Source organism: Pogoniulus pusillus, chromosome Z (assembly GCF_015220805.1).
Source record: "Pogoniulus pusillus isolate bPogPus1 chromosome Z, bPogPus1.pri, whole genome shotgun sequence".
NCBI classification, from domain to species: Eukaryota; Metazoa; Chordata; class Aves; order Piciformes; family Lybiidae; genus Pogoniulus; species Pogoniulus pusillus.
The window spans coordinates 12,333,845-12,345,653 of record NC_087309.1 but is presented as its reverse complement, the minus strand read 5'-3'; the positions used below and the strand labels follow the sequence as shown (position 1 = coordinate 12,345,653).

The following is an 11,809-nucleotide window of genomic DNA, read 5'->3' as shown; positions in this document are numbered from 1 at the left end:
AGCCTGGAGAAGAGGAGGCTCAGGGGTGACCTCATTGCTGTCTACAACTACCTGAAGGGACATTGTAGCCAGGTGGGGGTTGGTCTCTTCTGCCAGGCAACCAGCAGGAGAACAAGGGGACCCAGTCTCAAGTTGTGCCAGGGAAAGTATAGGCTGGATGTTAGGAGGAAGTTCTTCCCAGAGAGAGTGATTGGCATTGGAATGGGCTGCCCAGGGAGGTGGTGGAGTCACCATCCCTGGAGGTGTTGAAGAAAAGCCTGGATGAGGCACTTAGTGCCATGGTCTAGTTGACTGGATAGGGCTGGGTGCTAGGATGGACTGGATGATCTTGGAGGTCTCTTCCAACCTGGTTGATTCTATGATTCTATGATCTTCTTAAAGAGCAGTGACAGACATGTGTCAATGGTGTGGCCACCAGTGTGGTCACCAGTGCGTCCTCTTCCAGAGCCACCATGTTACATGCATGGCATTTGAGGAAGCTACAAGGTCTGTGACCTGGACATGCCGTCTGCTTCATGTTCATAACACCATCCGAGTGTCACACAAGGCATATAAACCTGTGATCATGCATGAACACATAATTAGTTACCAGGGTCTTCTCTTGTTCTGGGATTAGCTGATGATCCTGTGTACTAGTTGCATTTCCTTTTGCCAGTCACTGAATACCTTGGCTGAGGCACAGATGTATGAGCTAGCAAATATTAATGTAGTAGGCAACCATTCCCCAGAGCGTTCAGGAAGGTTCCTCCTGGTTGTCTGTATTTTCTCCAATACAAAGAGAAAAGCAGCAGGATGTGTCTCATCACTGTCACCAAAATGGACTGTATTTCCTGGGGATGCCCAGAGTCAGGATCTAGTCCTGCCTGCAGCTTCAGGCCCCTCCACGATGTGCATCGAGCCCTGTTGTCTCACACTACCCAGCGGATATCCCTCTAAAAGCACAGCCTCATGCTGCCAGGAAACACAATTCATGATGACCCCCCGTCGAACTGGGCCATCGCCCCAGTGAGCAGCCAGCAGGGATCGCTTTCATTATCTGTGTTCCTTTATTTCCTGCACCTCTCAGCTCAGGAAAGGAGAGTGGTGAGATTGCATCTCTTTCCTGCCCAGGTGCTGCCGGTCTTCTGCCCTCCCCCTGGCCCAGCACCTCTGGTTTGTGGCTGCAAGACCCGCTCCTAAAGGCAAAAGGGCTCTCCCTGCACAGGGTATTTTCTCCTCGTCCTCCGACAGCGTGCAACGCACCACAGGCTGCAGAGGTGCCCAGCGGTCCGGGTCTGCATAAGAGCTGGAGCGCCTCCTTGGGTCCACCTCGCTTTTCTGCGGAGCCATTCCGTGGTTTAGTCAAAGAACCTTCCCGACAGAGGCTTGTAAAGAGACAACAGTGTAAGCCCATCTCTTCTCCAGCAGCCTGTACGCCGCACGGCAAACAAGCCTGACGTGCTCCTAACAGGGTGCGTCTCCGGGGCCCAGCCTCCGGATGGCCTTCGACCTTCTGCTGGGACAAAGAGCCCTTTCACACCCAGTGTTATTCCCCATTAGCTGCTGCCGCCCCCTCGTTTGGGCCAGTCCATTTAACTTAACTATTTACATCCCACTGCAAGGGCTTCTTCCCACTCTCTCTGAACTCTCCGGGTGTCGGCAGTGCAATCCTAACCGCCGTTGCTCGATGATGCTCTACCCCAAGGACATAACCCTATCTTCTCTGGTTCAGGAAAGGTTTGTGTTTTCTCCCTTCTCCTCCCAACACCTCCTTCCTTGCACAGCCCTGAAGGAAGACACGGACCAGGGCAAACTCCTGAGAGGCCAGGGCATTCTGGAGCAGCTGGCAAGGGAACTCAACCTGGAGCCACATCTCTTTAACATTCATCACTCTGTCCCGCACTGAGGACCACAGTGCCCATCCCACACCCTCCTCCCTCCCTGCCTCTGTACCTCTTCCTGTTGAGTTTCAGACTTTGGATTTGTTCATCTTGGCCTGACAGACTGAAGATCTCCCTGAACTGCTTTCATTCCTGGCGTGGACTGCCACCCTCATTGTCAAACCACCACATTAACCTCCAGTGGCCTCTGACTTCTGCTCTCATTTTCTCATCACTCTGGTGCTTCATCATGTCTTATCTCTTAGTCCTTTTTGTTCAGTACTACTGAACTACACGCTGGAGGGGAAGGAGCACACAAAGAGCACTGCAGAGTCATTTTGGTGAGACATATTGAGCTGTGCAGAGCCTGACACAAACCAGCACCATTAGTTCCCCCTGTAATTCCAGACCAAGACATTTGTGTGAGGGTGGGAAGAGCTGTGGTGCTGAGCTGCGTGGGTTTTGGAGGGTTCTGGGTGATTTTGGAATCATCTCAGGTGGCACAGGGAGGGCTGCCTAAAGCACCAAGCTCCCTATCTCCAAATCAGTATGAACTGATTTGTTGATCCCAGCAAAGGACAAAGTAGCTGGAAGAAAGTGTTAATGGCCATAACCACACAGCACTGATCTGCGTCTGCTGGCTGATGGCCAGCTGAACATGAGCCGGCAGTGTGCCCAGGTGGCCAAGAAGGCAAATGGCATCCTGACCTGTATCAAAACCAGTGTGTCCAGCAGGAGTAGGTAAGTGATTTCACCCCTGTACTTGGCCCTGGTGAAGCCACAGCTTCAGTGCTGTCTGCAGCACTAAGCACCACAGTGTTAAGAAAGACAGTGAGGTCCTGGAGTGAGTCCAGAGAATACCAGCAAGGCTAATAAGGGGTTTGGAAGGCATGTTGTACAAGGAGAAGCATTTTTCCTAACGTCTAATCTAAACCTCTCCTGATGTGATTTGAGGCCACTTCCTCTCCTGTAACTTCTTTCTTGAGAGAAGAAACTGTCCCACATCTTCCTACAATCTCCTTTCAGGCAGCTGTAGAGAACAAGGAGGTCTCCCCTCAGCTACTCAGAGGCCCTGCTCTCCAGACCCTTCACCAGTTCTGCTGCCCTTCTCTGGACACACTCCAGCACCTCTGTGTCCATTTTGAAGTGGCTCAAAACTAAGCACAGTATTTGAGGTGCAGCCTCCCAAGTGCCTAGCAGAGGGAGCTGATCACTTCCAGATTCCTGCTGGCCACACCACTGCTGATACAGGCCACAATACTGTTGGTCTTCTTGGCCACCGGGGCACAGTGCTGGCTCAGGTTCAAAGGCTGCCAACCAGCACCCCCAGGTCCTTCTCTGCTGGGCTGCTTTCCAGCCACTCTTCCACAAGCCTGTAGCACTGCATGAGGTCATTGCGACCCAGATGCAGAAGCCAGCACTTGGCCTTGTTGCACCTGTCAGGAAAACTGGTCTGTTGCTAGAGGTCAACGTTCACAATGGAGACAGAGGAGTCCTGTAAAAGTTCAGGGACAGTCTACAGGAAGAGCCCCGTGGGGTCTCTCCAGTTGATGGAAGGCACAGCTTCCCTTTTATCCTGAAATCCCAGACACAGATTTCTCTCTCCCTTTCCCCACTGGCTGAGGCACTTGAATTTACAGTCATCCCAATCTGTCTACTGCATGTCCCCCTTTACATTTACACTCCTCTTGCACCATACATCATATGTCCACTTAATGTAGGGTCCTCACTTCTCTGGGCAGAGAAGTTAGCACTCAGGAGTCTATTAAGCCTGAGCTCTGTCCTAGAAGTTCAGGTTGCATCCAGCATCTGCTGTCTTTGGGGAATATTCTGCTGATTTATGGCAAAACCCCCAGTGAGGCACTAGCAGAGGCTCTTTGTGATTTACTTATCATAGCACCTCTGCTACAAAGGCAGGCTGAGGGAGCTGGGGTTGCTCAGCTTGAAGAGGCTTCAGGGAGACTAACAGCAGCCTTCCAAGTACCTGAAGGCAGCCTACAAGAAGACTGTAGAGAGACTGTTTTGAACAACAAGGTCCTGGCCAAGATGGCAGCTCGTGGCTTGGACAGATTCACTCTGTGCTGGGTCAGGAACTGGCTGGATGGCAGAGCCCAGAGAGTGGTGGTGAATGGTGCCACATCCAGTTGGCAGCTGCCACTAGTGGTGTTCCCCAGGGATCAGTGCTGGGCCCAGTCGTGTTCAATATCTTTATTGATGACCTGGACGAGGGGATTGAGTCCAGCATCAGTAAGTTTGCAGATGACACCAAGCTAGGAGCAGGTGTTAATCTGTTGGAAGGTAGGAGAGCCTTGCAGAGGGACCTGGACAGGCTGGATGGGTGGGCAGAGGCCAATGGGATGAGATTGAACAAGGCCAAGTGCAGGGTTCTGCACTTTGGCCACAACAACCCCAAGCAGCACTACAGGCTGGGGACAGAGTGGCTGGAGAGCAGCCAGGAGGAAAGGGACCTGGGGGTACTGATAGATAGTAGCTGAAGATGAGCCAGCAGTGTGCCCAGGTGGCCAAGAGAGCCAATGGCATCCTGGCTTGCATCAGGAACAGTGTGGCCAGTAGGACAAGGGAGGTTATTCTTCCCCTGTACTCAGCACTGGTCAGGCCACACCTTGAGTGCTGTGTCCAGTTCTGGACCCCTCAATTCAAGAGAGATGTTGAGGTGCTGGAACATGTCCACAGAAGGGCAACAAAGCTGGTGAGGGGCCTGGAACACAAACCCTCTGAGGAGAGGCTGAGGGAGCTGGGGGTGTTTAGCCTGGAGAAGAGGAGGCTCAGGGGAGACCTCATTGCTGTCTACAACTACCTGAAGGGACATTGTAGTCATGTGGGGGTTGGTCTCTTCTCCCAGGCAAGCAGCAGTGGAACAAGGAGGCAGTTTCAGGTTGTGCTGGGGGAAGTACAGGCTGGACGTTAGGAGGAAGTTGTTGGCAGAGAGAGTGATTGGCATTGGAATGGGCTGCCCAGGGAGGTGGTGGAGTCACCATCCCTGGAGGTGTTGAAGCAAAACCTGGATGAGGCACTTAGTGCCATGGTCTAGTTGATTGGATAGGGCTGGGTGCTAGGTCGGACTGGATGATGTTGGCGGTCTCCTCCAACCTGGTTGATTGTATGATTCTATGACTCGAAGGCCTGCAGTGACAGGGTGAGAGCTTCAAAGTAGAGAAGTGCAGATTTAGACTGGACGCTACAGACAAGTTCTTTACTATGAGGGTGGTGAAACACTGGCGCAGACTGCCCAAGGAGGTGGTTGGGGCCACTTCCCTGGAGAGACTCAAGGTGAGGGTGGACGGGGCTCTGGGCAGCCTGGTCTCGTTGAGGATGTCTGCGCTGACTGTGGCGGGAGCTGGGCTAGATAACGCTCGGAGGTGCCCTCCAGCCCGGCCCACCCCGTGGTCCTGTAACGCAGACCGGGCTGCACTGTCGCTTCCCTGTCACCTCAGCCTCCTCTAGGCACCCTTCGCCTGTAACGGCAGCGCCCACCCGCCCCAGCCGAACCGCACGCAGCTGAGGCGGGGCCAGCGATCCTGCCTCTGCCGCTGCCGCTGCAGACCGCCCCACCCCCACCCCCGGCCCCGCCCCGGCCCCACCCCCGGCCCCGCCCCGGCCCCGCCGCCGCCGTGCCGCTGTCACGTGACCCCACCGCCCCGCCACTCCGCGCGGCCGCACGCGCCGCTCCCCGCCCCCTTCCGGCCCCGCCGCGCGCCCTTCCGCCGGCGGCGCGCGCAGGCGGAGACGCTCGGCGCTCCCGGAAGGGCGGGGAAGGGGCACGGGGAAGGGAAGGGAAAAGGAAAGGGGAAGGGGAGGGGTGTTGTGTTGGGGGCTTCTTCGGTCCGAGCCTCCGGCTCCTGTCCACGCTATCGTGTTCCGCGTCTCGCCGCCATGACGCTCGCCGTCTTCTTCGGGTGCACCTTCATCGCCTTCGGGCCGGCGTTCGGCCTCTTCCTCTTCACCATTGCCCGGGACCCGCTCCGCATCATCATCCTTATCGCCGGGTCAGTCCCGCACCGGCACTGGTGCCACCGCGGATCCTGGGGTGGGCATGGTGGGTCATCTGGTACTGGTATCGGTAGTGGTGTAGCTGTACCGGTGCTGGTACCAGTATCGGCGCGCCGGGGGCGCTGGTGTTAGTGGCGGTGCTGGTACCCGTGTGGAGGTAACAAGGGCACTGGTACCAGTGCTGGTGCTGTAACCCTGAGCATGACAGGGATAGTGGTATCGGCGCCGGTACTGGTGTTGGTATGGCTGCAGCAGGGGCCTTGGTACTAGTACAAGTGCGGGTAGCAATATGGGTGCAGTAGGGTGTTGGTACCAGCACCAGTATGGGCATCACAGAAGCACTGGTATCACTGTGGGTGTGACAGGGATGTAGCTGGTACTGGAAAAGGTCCAGCGGAGGCACCAGTGCCAGTGCTGTTGGGGGTACAGCTGAGACACCAGTCCTCATGCAGTGTTGTGGGTACAGTGAGGCTACGACTGCCACTGCGTGCTTACACTGGTGCCGCTGCTTGCGTGACAGGGGGGCCGGTATTGTTTTCCTTGCTGTTACAGTTCTGGGCACATTAGGGAAACCACTACTCATACTCATGGTTGGTGGTCACGCGCTTATACCACTGTGACTCTGAAAGGGGCACCAGCATCCATACTTATACTGGTACCATTGCAGGCATAGCAGAAGTGTAAGTGCTTGTGTTGATACCGTTATGGGCATGGCAGGGGTGCCGGTGTTGGTATTGTACTGGTACCATTGTGGTCACTGCACGGTGTGGGTGTGATGGGAGCACACAGGTATCAGTAATAGAGATTGGTGCAGTGGGGTAGTGGTAGTAATGGTGTGTGTCTGCAGCTGGGGCTCTGGTACCACTGCTGCTGTGGAATCCATAGAATGTGGTACTGGAAATGGTACCCCAGTGTGGATAAGGGCCTGGTGTTGATACTGGTGTGGACACAAGGGCACTGTCCTAGTTCTGGTTATCAGCAGAGTACGGACACAGCATCAGTACCAGTACAGCCACCACCTGCCCCAGAACAGCACTGCGACTGGTAGAGTGGGCAAGGTTGGGACAAAGCTGCCAGTGCCAGAACCAACACAGAAGGGTGCAGGTGTAGTCCTGATGGGCATGGCACCAGCACCAGTGCCAGCAGGTGTTTTCTGTCTCTCATGCAGAGCTTTCTTCTGGCTGGTGTCGCTGCTGCTTTCCTCCCTCATCTGGTTTATTGCTGTTAAAGCCAGTGACCCCCAGGATGAACGACTGCAGAAGGGGCTCTTGATATTTGGGGTGATGTTCTCTGTGCTGCTGCAGGAGGCTTTCCGCTTCCTCTATTACAAGCTCCTCAGGTAAGGGTGTCTCCCATCTTGCTCCGGTGCTGGTGGATGATCCTCGCATTCTCCCAGCCACAGCATCTGCCAGATTTTGGATGGGAGCTGCTGGGCTGGTTGGGATGCCAAGCATGGCACCAAGCCACCTTGATCCTTTCCAGGAGCCTATGGTATCTATGCAAGCACACTGACCTCAAGTGGGTTTCAGGTGGTGGAGCAGAGCAACTCTAAGGTCTGAAGGACTCAGGGCTGAGGTGGCTAGCAGTATTTCCCTGAATTTGGGACAGGTAGACTGGGTTTGGGCATTTGCAGGACCTGTCACATCCTTTCTGCCCAGGTGACTAGCAGCAATAGCAGTGCTCCCACAGCTTGAGGGGACTCCAGGCATCACAGAATGCCCTTGCTTTGCTATGTGGGAGACAGAAGGATTAGGGATCTGCCCTCCCCTGATGGGAAGTCTCATTCCTTTCTTGGGCACTGTTCTGTGTGAGCAGGGGCAGCCTGAAGGTGGCTCTCTGGCTCTGTGGGGCAGCATACCGCTGCTAGCCCCGTGCATGGTGCTGCCCTGGCCAGCCCAGGGCAAAGTCTCAATGCAGCCTCAGCAGCTCCTGGCTTGCCTGGCACCACCAGGTGCCGTGTGCTGCCTGCTGGGTGTGCACATGCCGCATCCTCTCCTCCGTTCGGACGGACAGGTGGATGCTGATGCAGGAACTGGGCAGACAGCCAAGGGGGCCAATTCTGGAGTCAGCATCCCCCCATACCTCCCAGACTTCCCAGCTGGCTGGGCACTGGTGCGGGACTCGGGGAAGGCTGAGTACACCGGTAATAGAGCCTTGCTCTGCTCCCTGTGGCAAGGCACTGCCAGAGACTGGCAGGCAGAGGGTAGCAGAGCTCCACTGAGCAGCCTCTGACACAAATCATCCTGTCCTTTCCCTTGTCCTGCAGATCTCCAGTTGCATCTGCCGCTGTCCTTCCCTGGCTGAGAAGCCATCTGGTGTTGTCCTCACCTGCCAAACTCCTAGCTGATTAAAATTATGAAGCCCACCTCTCCCAGTTTCCCCAAATAATTTTTCCATCTTGGAACTTTACTTTTCACTCCTTGCATAATTTTTTTCCCCTCACATCTTTTAGAGCATAAATGCAGAGATTAGGCTCATGTCTCCCACACCTGCACTGGAGCTGCTTTCCATGTGAAGCTCCTGCTTGCTTGCACTGAATGTCTTGCCCTCTGTCCTCTGCAGGGCTGGCAGGCAATCACATTCCTCTGTGGAAAATCTTTCTGTGTGGCTTCACGTGGTTTTCACATGCATGGGTTGTCTTGTGGTTCAGGGTCATCACATGGGTGGTCTCCATGGTTGCAGTTTGGTGATGGAGGAGCTTACCAGGAGGGTGGGATGATGCACAGTGAGACTCTAGTCCCTTCTGCTCCATCCTGGTGCTGTGCCATGCCTTGAGGAGTGTGCTGGGCTTTGTCATTCTCTAGCATGTTCTTCCCGTACAGGAAGGCCATAGAGGGGCTGGTGGCCCTCAGTGAGGACGGCTGCTCCCCCATTTCCATCCAGCAAATGGCATATGGTAAGTTCTGTGCAGAGTAGGGCACCTCAATCACAGAAGCAGGGATGGCTATGCTGCTGGAGGGGGAAAGAGATGTTTTTCATGACAGAAGTGGATGGACAGTGTCTGTGGTAACCCTGGGAGACTCAGGTCCTGATAGTACCTCTGTCCTGGCAGTGGCTGGCGTGGGCTTTGGGCTCATGAGTGGCGCCTTCTCCATGATCAATCTCCTGGCAGATGCATTAGGACCTGGCACTGTGGGCATCCATGGGGATTCACAGCTCTACTTCCTGACCTCAGGTGAGCAACCTGAACCCTGTGCTCACATCTCCATCGCACCACAGAGGTGGCAGACCCAGGGCCATTGGCCAGATTCTCCCGTCCATGCTGTCACCTCCATGATGCACCCTCTAACCACCTGAGCCCTTTACAGTCCCCTGTCCCATTTTTATGTGCCAAACCCTTCCTTTTGTCACCTCTGACCCTCCCTGTTCCTCTCCCTGATTCCATCTATACTTAGCGTCTGCCCCAGCACCTCCCAGTCCTGCCTAGTTGTGGTCTGGCTTCCCTTTCCTGGCTCCTCTCCATCACTTCTTGAATTGGCAGGCTAGGTGAGGACAGGTGGTGCCCTCATGACACACCTTTACCACTCCCTGCAGCTTTTATGACCATGGTGCTGATTTTTCTTCACACCTTCTGGGGGATCCTCTTTTTCCATGGCTGTGAGCATCGGCGCTGGTGGGAGATCACAGCAGTTGTTGTCATGCACCTCGCTGTTTCAGGGTCGGTGAGTAGCTTGGAGCAGAGCTCTGTGCTGGAACTTACATTCAGGGGCAGCTGTGGTACGTGCTGATCCCTGTACCAGATGAGAACAGCCTTCAGCACTTGAGAAACAGTTGGGTTTGGGGAACTTGCAGCTGGCCCTTCACAGCCGAATCCTGAAGATAGTGTCCCTTGTCCCACTGCTTCATGAGGCAGTGATGCTTTCAGCCACCCTATGCTTGTCCCCTCCGGCTTGCTCATCCCTCTTGTCTCCTATCTGTCTCCTCAGACATTTTGTAACCCCTTGTACGTGGGCAGCCTGGTGCCCTCCTACCTGCTGATGGCTGCTGCTGCTGCCTGGGCTTACTCACTCTCAGGGGGATCTACCCAGAACCTGCGGCGCTTCTTGCTCTGTAAGTTCTGCCTTGTAAAAGTGGTGGGGGACCCTATGGTTCTCCCCAAGTACCAGAACTAGCACTGGGATGGGGAGATGGTGCCCCTGGGGCTAGAACAAGGGTCATCCTCTTGTCTGACAGACTAGAGGAGAAGCTGGCTTCTGGGACAGCCTCTTGTGGGGATGGCAGAAGGAGTAAAGTAGTATAGTGAAGAGCTACTCTCTCTTCTCTTGGTTCCTGCAGGTCTGCAGAGCGGATCCACCCCACAGCCAGGATCCTGAGGCCTCGTGGGATGTTCCTGTCCCCAGCCACCCCTGCCCTTCCTTCCATCCTGGTGGCAAGAGCAGTTGTCACCTTCTCTGCAATATCTTTTCTCCTGCACTGGGGGACTGTGGCCCATCCCAGTGGGCCTGTCACTGGCATCTGGCTGTAGCAGCCAGCCTACCAGTGTGGCTGAAGCTGGGTTGCTCCAACACATCTTTGGGAGCCCCCAAAGAACAGCTGTTTTGGGAAACCCGGCCCTGCTGGCCCCACCACAAGCCCAACCCCAGTTATCTGCCTTGGAAGGATGGTATCTTGGAGTGCCAGAGGCCTGAGCCTGAAGAAAGCCATCACTTCTCCCCTTCCTCAACCTGAAGATGTTGTGTCTCCTGTGCTGGGCAGGGAAGGTCCTGCATCACCTCACCACAGAATGGAGGAAGCAGCTTTGCAAAGTGCTGCCAGGCTCTGCGTTGGGGCTTACTGCTGTGGTGCTACTTTCCCTGCCTCTTTGCCCAGCTTCTCTGCACTGGGAGCCATGGCCCCAGTGTTGGACTATGGTAGCTGCAGTGGGCTGGCATCCTGGTGCAGGGAGGATGGTGCTGGGGGACCTAAGGAGGTGAAAGCACCCAGGATGAAAGGAGGAGAGTGGGGAAAAGAGATGGTACTCAAAGGGCCCAGCAGACATAGAGGCTGGTGAAGGGCTCAGAAGGGGATGCAGCCCCACAGCTGGTGCCAGCACAGCTTGGGGAGGGGTTTCAGGGGGCCATTCTAGGGGATCATAGCCCTCTCCTGCACTTGGAGAGGGATTTTCAGGTGTGCACCAGCCCTGATGGGTCAGGGCTGAGAAGGCAGTTTTATCCATAGTGGACTTTTATACCAATAAAAAGAAGTACCACACACAAACTGTGTGATGGCTGTGTGCAGTCAGTAACAACCCTCCTGAGGAGGGTGCAAGCACCCTGCAGCAGTGCTTGTTCTTGTTATCAGTGCAGGCTGGGGGATGATGAAACAAACCAGCCTTGCATAAGAGGCCTGGGGGTTACTCGTGCACAGAGGCTGTAAATGAGCCAGCAGTGCACACTTGGCAGCTCAGAAGGCCAATCACATCAAAGGAAGCATGGCCAGCAGATCAGAAGAGGTGATTCGGCCACTCTATTCTGCTCTGGTTGGACCTCAGCTGGAGTAGAGTGTCGAGCTCTGTGCCCCCCAACACAAGAGAGACCACCTGCTGGAGTGAGTGGGTCCAGGGAAGGGCCACCAAGATGGTCAGAGAGCTGGAGCACCCCTGCTGTGAAGACAGGCTGAGTGAATTGGGGCTGTCCAGCCCGGGGAAGAATAGCCTCTGGGGAGATCTTACGGCGCACATTTCATTATCTGAAGGGGACCTACAGTGACGGCCAGAGGAGGACTATTTAGAAGGACTTGTAGTGATAGAATGAGGGGCAATGGTTTTAAACCAGAGCAGGGCAGATTCAGGAGGAGGTTCTTTACAACGAGAGTAGTAAAATACTGGAGCAGTTATCCCAGGACCGTGGTTGAGCCCCTGTCCCTGGAGACACTCAAGATCAGACTTCTTGTGGCCCAGGGTAGCCTGATGTAGTTGGAGGTGTCCCTGCTCACTGCAGCGGGGTTGGACAAGGTGACCC

The 11,809-nt window shown here is 55.2% G+C and overlaps 1 protein-coding gene across 1 annotated transcript; it reads left to right on the top strand.

Annotated features, from left to right (window-relative positions):
- Positions 1–5,678: 5,678 nt before the first annotated feature.
- LOC135173465 (gamma-secretase subunit Aph-1b-like) lies at positions 5,679–11,066 on the top strand. Its single transcript, XM_064140404.1, has 7 exons — positions 5,679–5,866; positions 7,039–7,209; positions 8,693–8,766; positions 8,923–9,045; positions 9,405–9,532; positions 9,797–9,920; positions 10,146–11,066. Exons 1-7 carry the CDS (start codon positions 5,754–5,756, stop codon positions 10,181–10,183), a joined length of 771 nt encoding a protein of 256 aa, XP_063996474.1. The 5' UTR covers positions 5,679–5,753; the 3' UTR covers positions 10,184–11,066.
- The last annotated feature ends 743 nt before the right edge of the window (positions 11,067–11,809 follow it).

What these genes read in the sequence shown, in the direction of transcription:
- LOC135173465 (XM_064140404.1), top strand. Translation starts at nt 5,754, where the DNA reads ATGACGCTCGCCGTCTTCTTCGGGTGCACCTTCATCGCCTTCGGGCCG. An exon ending in CTCTATTACAAGCTCCTCAG is followed by an intron (nt 7,210 to 8,692) that starts GTAAGGGTGTCT and finishes CTTCCCGTACAG; the next exon opens with GAAGGCCATAGAGGGGCTGG. An exon ending in ACCTCGCTGTTTCAGGGTCG is followed by an intron (nt 9,533 to 9,796) that starts GTGAGTAGCTTG and finishes CTGTCTCCTCAG; the next exon opens with ACATTTTGTAACCCCTTGTA.